The 16873-nt window shown below is 44.0% G+C and overlaps 4 protein-coding genes across 5 annotated transcripts; 1 reads left to right on the top strand and 3 right to left on the bottom strand.

Annotated features, from left to right (window-relative positions):
• Nucleotides 1–94: 94 nt before the first annotated feature.
• On the top strand, nucleotides 95–1683 carry LOC128265709 (26S proteasome regulatory subunit 6B). Its single transcript, XM_053001906.1, has 3 exons — nucleotides 95–254; nucleotides 314–397; nucleotides 461–1683. The coding sequence occupies exons 1-3, from the start codon at nucleotides 219–221 to the stop codon at nucleotides 1580–1582; spliced, it is 1242 nt and encodes a 413-aa protein (XP_052857866.1). The 5' UTR covers nucleotides 95–218; the 3' UTR covers nucleotides 1583–1683.
• Nucleotides 1684–2882: 1199 nt separating this feature from the next.
• LOC128265706 (signal recognition particle receptor subunit alpha homolog) lies at nucleotides 2883–6002 on the bottom strand. Its single transcript, XM_053001903.1, has 3 exons — nucleotides 5782–6002; nucleotides 5048–5704; nucleotides 2883–4100 (listed from the first exon to the last, which is right to left on the bottom strand). The coding sequence occupies exons 1-3, from the start codon at nucleotides 5896–5898 to the stop codon at nucleotides 3009–3011; spliced, it is 1866 nt and encodes a 621-aa protein (XP_052857863.1). The 5' UTR covers nucleotides 5899–6002; the 3' UTR covers nucleotides 2883–3008.
• Nucleotides 6003–7942: 1940 nt separating this feature from the next.
• LOC128265704 (kinesin-like protein Klp10A) lies at nucleotides 7943–16707 on the bottom strand. 2 transcript variants are annotated; one of them, XM_053001900.1, is made up of 5 exons: nucleotides 16511–16707; nucleotides 14571–15765; nucleotides 12122–12368; nucleotides 11235–12053; nucleotides 7943–8888 (listed from the first exon to the last, which is right to left on the bottom strand). In XM_053001900.1, exons 2-5 carry the CDS (start codon nucleotides 15593–15595, stop codon nucleotides 8568–8570), a joined length of 2412 nt encoding a protein of 803 aa, XP_052857860.1. In that variant the 5' UTR covers nucleotides 15596–15765; nucleotides 16511–16707; the 3' UTR covers nucleotides 7943–8567. The 2 variants fall into 2 exon arrangements, with proteins under 2 accessions (XP_052857860.1, XP_052857861.1); XM_053001901.1 differs by lacking the exon at nucleotides 16511–16707 and adding an exon at nucleotides 15849–16175.
• LOC128265710 (protein SPT2 homolog) lies at nucleotides 9057–11221 on the bottom strand. Its single transcript, XM_053001907.1, has one exon. It carries the CDS (start codon nucleotides 10631–10633, stop codon nucleotides 9446–9448), a length of 1188 nt encoding a protein of 395 aa, XP_052857867.1. The 5' UTR covers nucleotides 10634–11221; the 3' UTR covers nucleotides 9057–9445.
• Nucleotides 16708–16873: the final 166 nt, after the last annotated feature.

The following is a 16873-nucleotide window of genomic DNA, read 5'->3' as shown; positions in this document are numbered from 1 at the left end:
ATCTTTGCGCGTTTCGATTAGTAAATCTCCGATTCGTACGATAGTTTACTTACGGCAATATACTTTGCGATAGGCAACTGCCGACTATCGACTGCAGCATGACAACCGGCCAGCGTTGCCACCCCGTTGCATTGCTGGCTTGTTTTTGACGAGTCATTTTCTCGTCTTGTCTTGCAACTAAACTAAACCAATTTAAAACTCACTGCTGGACGGAAACAATGCCGTACAATATGGACATACTGATGCCGGAGAAGGTGCGTAATTGGGTGACTGACTGGGTAATATTCGTGCTAACATCTCCTTTCGCCAGCAGGACGAGCTGTCCGACATGAAACCGAAAGATGCGCACAGTTCCCTGGACGAACTGGACATCGATGATCTGTATGTGCGCTACAAGGTAAGCAATGTGGTGCTCCCATCTAGCCAGCAGCCAGCTAATCCCCTTCGCAATCCCCCTCAGAAACTACAAAAGACCCTCGAATTCATCGAGGTGCAGGAGGAGTACATCAAGGATGAGCAGCGTAACCTGAAGAAGGAGTACCTGCACGCCCAGGAGGAGGTGAAGCGCATCCAGTCCGTGCCGCTGGTCATTGGCCAGTTCCTGGAGGCCGTCGACCAGAACACAGGCATCGTGGGCTCCACCACCGGCTCCAACTACTACGTGCGCATCCTGTCCACCATCGACCGGGAGCTGCTGAAGCCCTCCGCCTCGGTGGCCCTGCACAAGCACAGCAACGCCCTTGTGGACGTACTGCCGCCGGAGGCGGACAGCTCCATCTCCATGCTGCAGCCAGACGAGAAGCCGGACGTGAGCTATGCGGACATCGGTGGCATGGACATGCAGAAGCAGGAGATCCGGGAGGCCGTCGAGCTGCCGCTGACCCACTTCGAGCTGTACAAGCAGATCGGCATTGATCCGCCGCGCGGCGTCCTCATGTACGGTCCGCCGGGATGCGGCAAGACCATGCTGGCCAAGGCGGTGGCCCATCACACCACGGCCTCGTTCATCCGCGTGGTCGGATCGGAGTTCGTGCAGAAGTATCTGGGCGAGGGGCCGCGCATGGTGCGCGACGTATTCCGGCTGGCCAAGGAGAACGCGCCGGCCATCATCTTTATCGACGAGATCGACGCCATTGCCACCAAGCGATTCGATGCCCAGACGGGCGCCGATCGCGAGGTGCAGCGCATCCTGCTCGAGCTGCTCAACCAGATGGACGGCTTCGATCAGACCACCAACGTCAAGGTGATCATGGCCACCAACAGGGCGGACACCCTGGATCCGGCCCTGCTGCGTCCCGGTCGGCTGGACCGAAAGATCGAGTTCCCGCTGCCCGATCGCCGTCAGAAGCGTCTGGTCTTCTCCACCATCACCTCGAAGATGAACCTCAGCGAGGACGTTGATCTCGAGGAGTTTGTGGCGCGGCCGGACAAGATCTCCGGCGCCGACATCAATGCCATCTGCCAGGAGGCGGGCATGCACGCGGTGCGCGAGAACCGCTACATCGTCCTGGCCAAGGACTTCGAGAAGGGCTACAAGAACAACATCAAGAAGGACGAGCAGGAGCACGAGTTCTACAAATAGATTAAGCCTTACCCCCTTCCACCCAATGTCCCCCATACACAACACTCTCGTTTGTACTCCTAAAGTTATATCATTAATAAAAAAAAAACAACTCGTATTCGAAGTCCTGCCGGAATGCTTTAGTTTCTTGGGAATATTTACTTTAGCTTTACTTAATTTCCATCAACTGAGCATGGGAGCTGTAATGTTTCAAGATTTCTTCTATAAGTTGGCTATTTCTTAGTTAAATTAATTAATTGAACTATAATACTCTAATATGACGAATATTTCAAATTAACACATTTTTCAATTAAATAAAAACTTGCAGTTTTTATAATATTTTTGCAAAGTCCTGTAAAGGTACCACATCTTAATATAAATTTGTTATTATTAATATTAATTTATTTTTTTAACGAAAATAATGAAAAAATTAATATTTTCAAAATCTGCTCGGAAAATAATAGATTCAACAAAGCGAATCAATATGGTTTTTTTGTATTGCCCTTTTAAGTGATTTTCTGTCCTTAATAAATAAATAGGCCGCTTTAATTTAAGTAGAGGTAACTCTTTAATTTCAATTTGTCTATAAGTAAAATTCCAGTGAAGTTGATAACTTGATCACTTTAACTCTAATATGTTAAAAAGGTTGTGATTTACTGGGTTCTTATCTTACTAACGATAGGCGAAAAGAAAAAAGATTGTTGTATATTGCAAAGGTTATAAAAATGCATCAAAGAGCCTTAAGTTTATAAAAATTGTAATAAAATTTTGTATAAAATTTAATATACAAATATTAAAGAGGAAAAATTTAATTTTTTAAATTTTTTTTTAAATTAATTATAGTATGACATTTAAAAAACAGAAGTAATATTGAAAAATAGGGCAATGACAGCAATGAGCGTTTTGGAAAAAAGTTCAAATGCGTTGCCCATCATTGCTCGGTACTGAATCATCCGAAATCAAAATTATACCACGTCGTCGGTGGATTTTTGAAATTTTAATTTTTCACTTTTTGAAAACATTTAAAAGGAAACCCTCGGATGTTTGCAAAAAAAAATGTTAATTTTGAATTGTAAAATAAATATATAAACATATATCGAAATAGTGTTCATAATCTCAAAACGAGAAAACAGCTTGCAAGCTTTGAACATTAATCCAATCTAACTTGTAATTTTCTCTGATCCCTGCGAAATTTAGACAGCATTCTAGATATGTTAGGCATTCATTCAATGTGTTCCCATATAAATTAAACAGAGGTCAGCTTTCATTTAAAACCGATCTCCCATTGCACCCATACCCACCCAAAAGCAAACCACATCACTTACTCAACAACAAAATCGACAAAAGCACTGTATTTGATTCGGTCAATTGGACATGTAAACGAGGAGCATTGGAAAGGAGAAAGACGGAGAGGTGGACAGGTGGTGCTGCATGGAGATGGAGGGAGCTACTTCATCAGCGAGTTGACCACGGCGTTCACGTTGATGGCCTTGAGGTCAGCGTACGTCTGGCCCGTGCCCACGAACACGATTGGCTGGCCGGTGATGTAGGTCATCGAGATGGCGGCGCCCACCTTGTCGTCGATGGTGTCGAACTTGGTCAGCACGATGCCGTCGATGATGTGCGGGTTCTCGTTGGAGGAGTAGTCGGCCAGCGACTGATTGAACTTGACCAGCTGGTCGACGGCCTCGTTGCCCACCAGTGCCTCGCCCACGAAGAGCACCAGGTCGGGATTGTTGACCTTGATCAGCTTGGACAGGGAGCGCATGAGCGGCTCGTTATCCTGCATGCGACCGGCGGTGTCGACCAGGACCACGTCCACGCGCGTGTCGTGGGCGAACTTGATGGCCTCCATGGCAATGCCGGCGGCATCCTTGCCGTAGCCCTTCTCGTACAGCTGGACCATGGTGCGGCCATCGTGCTTGGCCGCCGGATGCAGTGCGTTCAGATGGCGGGTGTGTGTCCGCAGCTGCTCCACGGCGCCGGCACGGAAGGTGTCACAGGCCGCGATCAGTACATTGAAGTCGTTCTCGATCAGCCAGAAGCAGATCTTCGCCAGATTGGTGGACTTGCCCACGCCATTCACGCCGCAGAAGATTATCGTGTACGGTCGACCGTTGCGCTTCGACTCCAAAGCATCGCGAATGATGTCGATGCGCCGTTTCGGGGAGAGAATCCTCACCAGCGACTGGGTCAGCGCCTCCTTCACCTGGCTGGCGATGCTGTCGAAGGTGCCCATCTGCTTGCCATCCAGACTGGTGGCCACCGAGTCGCACAGCTTGGCCGCGATCTCCGTGGCCACGTTCTTCGATATCAGATGGTCGCGCATCTTCTCCAGCGCCGGCTGCAGATCGGCCAGCGACATGGTCTTGGCGCCCACAATTCCCTTGAAGTAGGAGAGCAGGCCGCCGCGTTTGCTCTTTTTGGACTGCACCTGCTGCTCCTCCTCCTCGGAGGAGGACTCTTCGCCATCGTCCTCCACTTCATCCTCACTCTCCACGTCCAGGTCGCGGATCACGCCCTGCATCGTGCCCACCAGCTGTCGCCATAAAAATATAAAGGGTATTGGTGGTTTAGAGAACGTATTTCAAAATAAATAAATGTGTTTAATTAGAAATAGAAAAGCTATCTTCAAAGTTCATAAATTATTAAGTATTTATGTAAATCTGATGGTTTAATTATTTTATTAATGTTGGTTAAGAAAAGTATTTGAACATGAAGAAAGCTGTTTAAAAAAGTCCGCAAATTAAGGAAAAATGCTAACTTCAAGTTCAAAATGAATAAGTTTTGGTCAAACTCTTATCTTTAAACTGGGTTAAGATAAATGGTGGTCTAGAAGCGTCATTGAAAATAATGAAAGTTTAACAAAAACCATAAATAAAGTTAAGTTCAAGTTCATAAATCCGGAATTCTTTTCTTTAAACTGGTTATAAGAATTATGCTGCAATTGCCAACGATTTTTTGTTATTAGATTTTCCCTAGCCATATTTTTTTAACTGATATTTATTTAACATTTGAAACAAAATGAATTAATTCAATATTAATAATTGATATCCATATTAAAAAACAGGTATATTGGTAACTAAAATAGAGGTCGAACTTGTGGTCCCTCGTTTTACTATAAAATATACTAATAAAAACATAAAATTTGTATAGAAATAGCCATTGCAAATAGAAATTTGAATCTTATTAAATAAAATAAATTAGAAATTATTTTAATTTTCGGTTATGAACTGCAATATACAATTAAAATCATGGAAATTGGATATTTTCTTGTAAAATACAAATGCTGATTTTACTTAAATTCGGTTGCCTGATGCAGAAACTTTAATTTTGACCAACTTGTTCCATATCCCTTTGAATTTATTAAGGCCAATTGAGATAGTTGCTATTGTAGGACCTGGTCAAAAGACTTGGCTCCCAAATAATATCGGTTTAGGGGCAGCAATGGCCACTTTTTTATCCCACTTTCCATCCTTCACTCACCTCGCTGTTAATGTTCTGGTACTGGACATCCTCGGGCGCATCCTTGGAGCGATCGAGCATGACGGCGTCCTTGGAGTTGCCGCCCAGGTCCCAGACACGTGGCTTCTTGCCGGCCTTCTCGGAGGCACTGGGCTTGCTGGGCTTGGGATCACCGGGCGAGGTCTTCTTGGTGGGCGTGAGTTTCTCGCGCAGCTTTCGCCGATTCTCACGGATGATGTCGTCCATGGAGGCGGGCGGCGGCGAGGACTGCTGCTTGGACGGCGGCTGGGTGCTCTCCTGGATGTTGACCCGCTTCTCCGTCGGCTTCTTGTCGTCCTGGATCATCGAGGCGACGGTCTTCTTCGACTTTTGCGACTCATTGTAGGAGCGCATGGCCTTGGGAGCCTTCACCTGCTTGGCGGAGGCCTCCTCGGCGGCACTGAGGACGCGACGGTACTCGCGATCGAAGTCATAGTCGCCGCCCAGTCGCTCCGCCGCGGGAATGCCGCCGAACTTGTCCTTGAAGGCCACCTGCATGTCGGAGAGGAAGCCATCCAGGTAGGTCAGCTTGATCACCTTCTGGAAAATGGCCGCGTAGACCAGGTCCAGTTCGTTGTCCAGCTTAAACTGGACGGCCAGGTTGTCCTCCTCGAAGTACTTGGCCTCTGTGTTGCGGTCCTGCGTTCAATGAAGTGATGCATTACTAACCATTCGACTTCAACTCATCCAAGCCACATGATCCTGTCCACACTCACCTCCAGGATAACGCCACGTATCAGACTGTTGATGCACGAGGCGAAGCTGCTACCGGACGCATTCGAGTGCCACAGCACCACGCCGCCCTTGGTGAATATCACCACAAAGTCCAACATTTTAGCTACGGATGCGGCAGTAGAACGCGTCAAAGTTTATTGCATTTCATTTGCATCAAAACCGTTCCACGTCAAACTGGTGACCGCGCCGAAAAACGTTCGAAAATACCGAAATACCAAACAAATTAAATACCAGTTTCAGGAAATACTAGCCATATACCGTTAAGTTTCTTTTGATTCATTCACTCATATAAATTACAAATGTAATTCGTTTAAAATAACTAAAGGTAATACTAGTTATTTATAAATCAAACCGAAATTAATTCCACCATTACTATTCCTGTTTTTTGTGGCTCATGGTATTTAAAATACTGTTAATTTAAGGAATTCATTTTTCTATATTTTTTCTTACTCAAAAAATTAAGAAAGTTATTAAGTTAATATAATCATACTTGTTATTTCCTAATTAAACCGTTATTACTTGTACCATTTGTTTATTGTCCATAAAGTATTAAAAATACCATAAGGCCAATCGATAGTTATTTGTGGATGGCAAAAATAAATGAAATTAGAGATGGCTGTTAACGATGCTTCAATTTCAATTATGGAAATTAAAGCGCACATTTTGAAATTTTAAGCTATTCAATTTGTTTTTAAATAGATTTATAAAATTTAAATAATGTGTGTACATTATTAAAAAGCAAGGAAGAAAATAGAATTCGAAAACATGTTATTTTATTTTCGAATTCTATTTTCTTCCTAGCCTATTAATAGGGATTTTAATTTTCCCCTTCAATGTATATATATATTTAGATTTTTTAAATTATTTTTTAAATTTCCCTCTGCTAGCCGGATCACCAATAAATAAAAATACCTTGTTTTTGCTTTACACATCTTTAATGTTAAATTTAGTTGTGTATGTTCACTTTTTATTACAATATAATTTATTATTTATATTTAATAATACATTATTAGAGTTCAAGTCCTAACACTTTCATTATTTTATTTATACCGCATAGTATCGAAGCACTCATTCAGTTGGTTTTGCCATATTAACATTGTTTTAAAAACTCGCATTTGGTGGATTATAAAATTGTTATCATTCGTCTGCTTTGGGAGGGGGTATTTTTTATAGTGCTCTGAAGAAATGCAATAACAAAATGATTGGATAAATACTTTAGGAGAAGCACGTGAGTATGTTTTCAATTTTTCCTTATCTTTTTCTTTTTCGATTTTGTTAAGTTTGCTTATTAGTTTTGTATTGTGTTTTTTGTTTCGTTTAAGGCTAAGTTACTATGTATGTTCTCCGCTATTTGGAACCGATCGATCTGTGTTTCTTTTAAACGCAGTACAAGCAGTGTGTGGAAATCCATGATTTGGTTAAGTTTCGTTTGATTTGCTTTCGATAGTTTTTAGTCGTGTAAACGTAATTAAATATATGTAATAAATATTAGTACAAAATGAAATGCAAATCATCTTCAAATAATAATAGCAAAGACAGTTTGCATTTTAAATTCTTCACCGAAGTCGCTTAGATTGACACATAAAAAAATATATAATGTAAATTATATGTAGTATAGATCAGAGTAGAGCGAACGAAAGGAAAAAGGATTAAAAGTATCCAAAAACACTCGCTGGCTAAATATCTCTCAGGCAAAGACTGCAGTTCGGGGGTCGCATAGGATAGTCATAATCATTATAATAGTTACGGGGGAATACGTATGTAAATTGGATTTGGTGCAATAGTAATTGAATAAATTAATACAAATTAAATACAGTTTTGTGGCCTTTAAATAAATACAATGCGCGATTAGTTCGTAGTTGTAATGTGTAATAGATAGATTTGTGCCGTGGCATGAACAAACTCTGGACGAGCATTTAAAACGACCAAAATGAACAAAATGGGAACAAATCGCATAAGGTAATTATATTAAATGGAATCTCATATCATATTTAGAGTAAGTAGTAATTATAATATAGTAAATGTCTTTTTCTTTTACAAATGTATAGTATCGACTGCGCAGAAATCATAATCATAATCATAATCATAATCATAATCATATAATCATAATCGAAAGAGAACCCAACAAAGGTCATGGCCTGCTTTTTAGTGGGCTTTGCTGTTATTTGTTATTGGTGTGTTTGCTGTCATTGTAAATCTGTGTTCCCGTGCTTAGTTCATAAAGTATATATTTTAACAGACTTTCAACAGTGCGCCTCCTCGATTATGAATGTAGTTTAAAACTTAATAAAACCAGCTCGCAGCGTTATCGAGTTAGACAGAGAATAAGAGATAGGGGGCTGTGACAAGTCTTTCTTTTGTTTGTATCAATAATTGAACATTTAAGTTTCTTAAAACGGATGCAGAAATTTTTTATTAATACGTTAGACGACGACATCATCGTTAAAAATGCCAAAGCAATCGGGATATTTGGACTTACACATGCTTTGTATATAAGAACTTCTGTGGTCTTCGGTCCCTTGGCTTGGGTCCGTTCAAGTTTTTGTGTAGGAGTAAACCCGCCACCCGCCACCCGACCCCCACATCAAATCCTCCATAGCTGACGATGGTATCCAAATGCGAGGGGGCCAAGAGCGAGGTTGCAACAAAAAATGTAAAATTCTAGTGAGAGTGCATATTTTGCATTCAACAAACAAAGATGGGAAGCCAAAGGGGAGGGAGGGGGGTGTTGTGTAAAAAAAGATAGGGTGAAAGTTGGGTGCGGGAACTAACGCTTGCCGTTCGGCGAGTTGAAACTGCACGAAAGCATCTCCTCCTTGGCCAACTTGGCGCGGTACTCGGCCATCATGTCCCGGCACTGAATGGCGATCTCCAGCAACTGCGAAAACATCGATTCGCCCCGTTTGCAGTATGAGTCCTGGTCGTAGTCCACATAGTTGGTCAGGTTGTACAGCGCCTTCGACTCGGAGAGGAAAGTCTCCAGTGTGGCGTTCACGGTGCGGTGATACTCCACCACCATCTCCTCCGTCTGCTGCAGGTCGTCAATAGCCTGGTGCTGTACAATCAACTCATCGGACATCTCGTGTTCCTGCGGATAGTAATGGTTTAAGCTGTTTAATCAATAATTGCTTTAACAAGTACATAGATTTAATTACAAAATGTATTGAATTTAATCGAATTATTAATGGAATTTTCCTTTTTTAATTTTTCAGTTTTCAAACTAATAAAAAAAAAAAAGCAATTTCAAAATAAATAATATGCCCCAGAATACAATCAATTTGTAGGTGGCCACATCTATCTTAAATTTTGAAATGTCATTAATTTACATTTATGCTTAGTACTCATTAAATAATGGTTAGATTTAACATCTGGACTGAATATAACATTCACCGGCCAATAAGTGACCTCTACCATGTCTTACAGTGACATGACAGAATTTAGCTATTTGTGGGCGTAAGTGAAAACAATCTAATGCTTCTTTTTGATACAAATGATTTATTTAGTCAACGCGAAGGCGGACCCAATTCATAATCATTCGAGGGAGGCTTGAGAGACTTGAGTGAGATATCAAAACAATTAACGAGAGCATTCAGCTAATAACAAAATATAAAACATAGAGAATGCCATTTAGATCTTCGCAGCATACTAGAGTGACGAGAGCACGCGCATCCTCGGGCGACTGGCATCGGGATTCGCCGGACTCCGGACAAAGGGCAGATGACAGGCGTACTTGAACAGCAACTCGTCGCAGTCCACAATCGAGAAGAGCGTCTGTGTGCGGGAGCGTTGGAGTTGTAGTCGCCTCCTGAACCCCTCGGGATCATCAGCAAACTGTGGTGGCGGCAGCACTGGCGGCACATTCTCCATGGTTTCTTTCCCTTGGCGCAACTTCACCTCGGCAATCAGGTCTGCCATCTCATTGGCCTTCATCACATAACGCTCTCCTGCTGGCCGCAGTTGCTGAAACTGCTCGCGATTCGTAGGTTTCTTAACGTCTTGCTTTTCGGGCGAGCTTTCAATGGCTTTCTTTTTCGAGAAGGGCACATAGAAGGACTCATAATTGCTTGGCTTCTTTCCAGTTTTCCCGTCGTCCTTCTCCTTTTTGGCACGATTAACTGGAGTCGGGGGACGCACCGACTGCTTGAGGCTGGCATTGGACGACTCTACTTTCCCGTTCGATGAACTAGTCTTCTGTTTGGCATAGACGTTGTAGGTTTTCTTTGTTGGTTTTGCAATATTGGGCTTGTTGCAGTTCCAGATGCGATCAGTTCCACTGTTCTGCGCCACATGATCGTTGCCTTTGGCCCGGTTACCAGTCTTGGTGGCTCCGGTGGATCCGGTGGCTCTGGTGGCTCCGGTGGCTCCGGTGGATCCGGTGGCTCTGGTGGCTCTGGTGGCTCTGGTGGCTCTGGTTGCTCCGGTGGCTCCGGTGGCTCCGGTGGCTCCGGTGGCTCCGGTGGATCCGGTGGCTCTGGTGGCTCCGGTGGCTCTGGTGGCTCCGGTGGCTCCGGTGGCTCCGGTGGATCCGGTGGCTCTGGTGGCTCTGGTGGCTCTGGTGGCTCTGGTGGCTTCGGTGGATCCGGTGGCTCCGGTGGCTCCGGTGGCTCCGGTGGATCCGGTGGCTCTGGTGGCTCTGGTGGATCCGGTGGCTCCGGTGGCTCCGGTGGCTCCGGTGGCTCTGGTGGCGGCACTGGCTCCTCCTTCTCTTTTTTGGCTGCCCATCACAGCAGCAGGAGGCTTGCTGTAAACGGATTGCAGACCCCGCGCATTGGTACGTTTTGTGATTTTGGGCGTGTTGTGGCTATCACGAGTAATTGGTATCGATTTTGACATTGTGTTTCGTCGTATGATTTGACTTGTACGGAAAACTAAAATCTTAACTGAAAGAGTTGTGAACTGAAAGAGATGTGAACTGAGCTCCAACTGGATGTGACTGAGGCAAAGTTAAACGCAAGGCCTTAATGTCAAGTAAATTGGCCTACTTAACTCGGTAACTAAATAAAATAAGGCCAACTCAGCAAACCAAAAAAAAGGGAGAGTTTTACGATAGTTCACAATATGTTTACAAAAGGAATTAGCTTATTTTAATCAAACACCATTTAAAGCTCGTGTTATTGTCGAAAACGGACTTAGATCCGAGGACCTACCTACTAAGAAATATTTCTTAAAGTCTTAACAAAGCATTTTTAAACCAGCGTTAAATATATCTATTAGATAGCTATCGTCGACAGATTATTAATTTTTCATCGATTTAGAATCCAGCTTCGGTTGTTTTGTCCGTTTTTTAAGTAAGTTTCATTTGCGATATCGTTTGTTTGTGATCTATTTATAAAACCTTTTCCTTATTTAGTTTGTTAGGGGTTTTTACTAATTTCTAACTACCTAGCCTTTGCTAAATTATATTGTATGTGAAGGTGATTTTCATAGTACTCACACTCAGCGAACTCAGCATGGCCAGGTCCATGTTTCCAGCGTTTCCGTTCTTGTTATTGTTGTTATTATTGTTGTGAATACTGGGGCCCGAGAGATGAGAGCCTGGACCGCCGACACGTTGGTTGTGCGACTGGGAGGCCGGCGCATGCGTGTTCTGGTGCAGCTGGTGAGAGTGTGGATGCACCAGGTTGAGCTCCTCCTCCTCGTCGTCGTCCATGATCTCGATGGTCTCGCTGTCGCCGCCAGGGCCGATTTCGGCGATATCCTTAACCACCAGCTCCTTGACACGATCCGCATAGCGCAGCGTGTTGAGCGTGTGCTCGCAGGAGCTCAGTCCCGGCGAGATCATGGCGATCATGCAGGTCTTGCTCTTCTCGCCAATGAACGAGTCGCGCAGCACCTGGGTCAGTTTGGAGACACGGAAGGGCAGATGGGCCGACTGTTTGCCCAGGGCCCGGATGCACTCCTTGAGGGCCAGCAGCGATTTGTTGATCTCGGCACCCTCCATGCGTGTCTGTCGGTCGGCCGACGAGGTGTCCACCCCACGTTCATTGCCCGCCAGATCGATAAACGAGAACTTGCCGTGGATCTTGGTGGAGCCCATCGGCCGCAAAACGATCTGGAAGACGGCGTGCGAACGCGACGAGTTCGAGTTGGCCGACGTCTGGCCGGAGGTGCGGGCAGCATTGCCGTGCTGGATGAGCTTCAGCACCTCCTCGACACTGTCCACCACCTTCTCGGTGAGGCCCACCACCTGCACCTGCTGTTTGCCGTCCTCCAGGACGCGCAGCTTTTGCTTGTCGGCCAGAAGATCGAAGACCTGTTTGTCCAACGGGGAAAATGGATGGATTAGTTCTGCGACCCAATTATGCCGGCATACACACTCACCTTTCCGCTGTAGATCTCAAAGAAGCTGGCCGAAACGACTAGATTCATGGAGCGATAACGTGGCATATTTAAGGTCACAAAAACGTCCTTGGCCGCCATGGCGTAGATGCCGTTCTTGCAGTCCTGCACCTTTCCGTTGAACTCGCCGCCCATGGTGTGCGTCTTGCCGGATCCTGTCTGGCCGTAGGCGAAGCACGTCGCCATTCCGCCCTCGAAAATGGTTTTGACCAACGGCTTGGCTGTGTATCTACGGGGGTGATATGAAGGTTGTTTATTATTTTTTAATTTAACGTTAACGTTATCGAGCTCTAAAGCTAGAGTTGAAATTGGATGTGTAATATAACTTAAAACAAACACCAACGATACTCACTATACACTGTATATTTGTGATAGAACATATATCTTAAACTGTTATCTCGTTTAAAGTTAAATATTATTAGCAAGTAACGTAGAGTCATTTTTATATTATTAGATTTATATTAATAGCCCCTAACAAATGTTTTATCTGCATGAATAAGTTATTTGTATTTGTTTATTTTATGTACCCAACATATCAAGTTTGACAATTTATTGCTATTGTAATTGTAATTATTATAAAAAATGTAGACTAGCGCTACAAATATAAGTGTAAACTTGCTGCGCTTTCTGAGCTTAAGAAAAAGCAATTAAAAATGGTAAAAAAAAAAAAATATTACGGACTAATGGTTGCATTCTAACAATACATACACATATTTATATAATACAAATTTATATCAATATTTCTTCACACTAAAATTAATGTTTCTTACTATTTGTATTATTTTTTTAAATTACTGTATAACATTTTTTGGCATTCAAAAATAATTATTTGTTTATAAACCAAGCCAAGAACAATTTAAACTGTAAGTTTGAAAAGAAATCTAAATTCGACAGATCAAAGACCCCAAAAAGAAAAACCAATTTATATCATGTCCGGTTATTTAAGGTATTGGCGTATTGATGATGAGTATGATTCTGCTGCAATCAGTTCTTGTTGCATAAGTTCGTTATCATAAACCTAAGGCAGGTATTAAGGTATTTATTCCCGCCATTACTCATGGGGTATACTTTAGCGTCCGTCGTGACGCAAATGCCTCGTTTTGAATGGCGTTACCAATTCCCGGTAGCCATATAATTCACTAAACTACAGCGCAAAAACAGGAAGGAGAAGTTAGGAAATTAGCGGGAGAAATGGGAAATGGGAAAGGGGAAAGGGGGATAGGCGAATAAACAGTGCCGCTTTAATTCAATTGAAGGCAAACGCAAACAATTACTAATGGGCAAATGCTGGGCCAAAAGGCAGTTACTTTTCGAAATCTCTTCCGCTGGCAGAATAAAAATTTAGAGAGTTGGAGTTCGAACGTAGATCGGCCAACGAGGGGAAGTGGAAGTGGCTGGCTGGCTAGCTGGCTAGCTGGCTTGATGGCTTGCTGGCTTTTCAAGTTAGTCATACAATACAACGCAAACGAAAAAGTATAAAACAAACTTGGCTATTTCGGGAACGACCGCTTTCAGATGCATGCTTTTGTTGCTGTCTCTTTCGGTATGAGTCAATGAGTCAATGAGTAGCTCCACCAGAGATGCGCAAGCGTTTTCCATTCACACCAACACAAATGTTTTAGTTTAAATAAATATTTAATTAATTGGAATGTGAATAGGTGCATGTTCAATCCTCGATATTGCAATTTAAATAAACTAAGATATATTTAAAGCGGACACTATCCTTTATCTAAGATTTAAGGCTATAAGAAAAGTGTATAATCGGGTTAAAATACCTTAAATATATAGTGAGTGGAAATCGCTAGTTGAGAACGTGTCCTATTTTAAAAAAATATTTACTTAATTGGGATAGCAATATTTGAAAGTCAAACATTATATTTAAGCCTCTATTAACATTATAAATATTAAATACAAAATAATACAAATAAAAATACCTTAAATACTCTATTGTATTTCAATTTAAATACTTTTTTTTAACAGGCACAAAGCAAAATCATGACGAATTCTATTAAATATTTGTAGACCTTTTTGTAAAAATAGCTATCTAACTAGTCTGACAATTAGGTACCAGTAATACAAAAAGTTTAAATAATTCATTCATATTTTGGCTTTCTACGTTGTTATGCCACTTTTAAAAACATATTAGTGATGATCAGTTATTGAAAAAATATTGACAAAAACTGAGAATATTGGCAGACAATGGAATGTGGAGGCGCCATATAAAGAACATGACCCGATGTTTGTTTAATCGCGCTAATAATTCAGCGATGTAGCACTCTTTACTGTACGACAGCTGCAAATAGTTTTCAACAAAATCCTTTTATGCTTGGTGCCAAACAAACCAAAGCAAGCAAAGCTTGTACCAGCCATATATGGTATGGTAAGAGGTTCTTAATAGAAATTCTACAATCTAGATGGTTGAAATACTCACTTGTATACCATGGCATTGTCGCACGTGTCATTGAAGGCGTAGTCGAAGCGAAACTTGTGATTCTCCAGGAACTTCGTGAGGTCGACCTTGCTGCGAGGCTCGTGCACGATGAGCATGTCCTTGCGCGGCACCGAGATCACGTCGATCTCCTTGCGATTGACCTCCTTGCGGCTGATGGGTCGCTTTCGCACGCACACAGTGATCTGGTGGTCATCGACGGCCTGGCCATCGAGCAGCGGCACGAACTCCAGTGTGCTCTGGTACTCGCGTATCATCTGCGCCGTCTCCCAGTTGGGATTGCCCGGATCCTGGTTCATCAGGGCCACCTTCTCCTCCTTCATCTCGGCCTGGCGAGCACGTCGCTTCTCGCGGTTCTCCTTCAGACGTTCCACCTCCTTAAGGGCATGCGATCGGCGAGCTCCTCCGCCGGCTCCCTGGGTTGTGTTGCTGGCCGGAGCAGCAGCCTGGGCTGCTGGAGCTGCTGCCGCTGCTGCCGCCCCTGGATTGGGCAATGTGTTGTTGGGCACTGCCGAGGCAATCCTCGTCTGCTGCTGGCCGATTGCAGCTTGCGAGTAGCGCGGTCGCTGCAACCCGGTGGTGGAGGAGGCTCCGCCGGCTGTGGTGTTCGAGTTGCTATTCGTATTGACGCTATTGCTGTTGCCCAGCGGTTGCGGAATCGATTGGGTCTCCTGGATCTTGTTCAGCATGTTGCCGGTGATGGTCATGCGGCTGGTGAGATTGCCACCAATGGCCGATTGAGTGGGATTCCGCGAGAGGTTCATCGGGGCGGTGGCCTGTTTCTTGGGCTCCGGGGCGGCATGCTGCTCCACGGTGTCCTGCATCAGCTCCGGATTGAGCGTAAGTATGGCGTCTAGTTCCACCTCCTTGCCCTTGGTTTCGCCCCGTTCGTACCATTCGACTGTGATGCACTTGCCCGACTGGTTGATCACCGCCACCACGGCCATGTGGACACGGCCGTCCGTGCGCTTGATCTTGACGCTCTGCCCCACCGTTATCATTTCCATTTTAGGGTCGATGATCTTGTGTGAAGAAGGTCCGCTTTACTGAAAGTCCTTTTGGTGTGTGATTCTCCTAGCACTGCTTCACGGACCTCGACTGCTTGGCGGTTGGCGAGAAGTTCCGTTAGTCGTAGAACTACTTGCTTCTGCTTATGTATTTGCAATGCAAAATGTGTCTGAGGTAAAACCAAAATAAAAACAGAGAGTAAGAAAAATGTCTCACGCCGAAATCAATTATGTTCTGTTCGAAACTAATTACTGGAATGAAACGGCAGCTCCCCACAGAGTTTGAGGCAATGATGGCTTAATCGCAGGAACTGCTTGTCGAGGTCGCCGACAGCGTCTGTTTCGTTTCTGGAGTATGTGTGCATGTGTGTTCGCTGCTTGGTGGCCTACGCCAGTGTGTGTGTGTGTGCTCAAAACGAATTCAAATGCCAACTGTCGTTTTCGTTGCGTCTGGCAACGGTAAACAAAAAAAAAAAGAACAGAAGGAACAGTAGGAAAATGGGGAAAAGTAATAAGGGAACGAGCGTAGGATCGTTGTTCAGCCAACCCAAATCCCGTTACTGTCGTTGTTGTGCGCCCATTTTGTGGGCAATCGGTCTCGGCACTGTGCAACACTGACAGCCGTGCGGCACACACATAGCGACACATATGCATCTGCGGCGGCCCTTTTGGACACAAAAAAAAACAACAAACTGCACCGTACGACAACTAATCAATGCTTCGCTCTCTTAATTAGATGCACAAAAAAAACACTCACAAACGATGCGAAATGGCGTTTGGCTTATCGTTTTACGTCATACACGGGGGCTCCTGCTCCCACACACACAGCATAACACTCAACGCACACACCGATGCAGAAAACAGACGGTCGCGGAAATGTAATTTAGTTTTTCGCAATCTGCTAGCTTTCCTCACCTTTGCTGCTGTCTTCCCAAACGCTACACTTCGTTCGCACTTTCCATTAAAAAAAACTTAAAGGTTTATCGACCAATCACAACGAAATATCACAAAATCTATCCGAAATAGTTTTACAAGCGACCAGATGTCAGCAACACAGTTTTGTAGTTTCACGGTTTCTTCGCCATTGTTTTTTGCCACACTGTCATGACAATGGAGCGCCGTTGCCCAGCACTGGGCTGCAGGCCGGCCAGTGCTGGAAATCAGCCGTTGCGTTTGAAATTGGCAGTGGCGAGTGAGTGAAAAGGTGGGAAAATTTAATTTTAAATGGGAGTTGCCTTCGGTTAATGGCTTATAGGAGGCCCCCAAGCCACGACCACC

Source organism: Drosophila gunungcola, unplaced genomic scaffold (assembly GCF_025200985.1).
Source record: "Drosophila gunungcola strain Sukarami unplaced genomic scaffold, Dgunungcola_SK_2 000148F, whole genome shotgun sequence".
NCBI lineage: Eukaryota > Metazoa > Arthropoda > Insecta > Diptera > Drosophilidae > Drosophila > Drosophila gunungcola.
The sequence above is the reverse complement of the archived record's forward strand: the minus strand, read 5'-3'. Positions and strand labels throughout refer to the sequence as shown.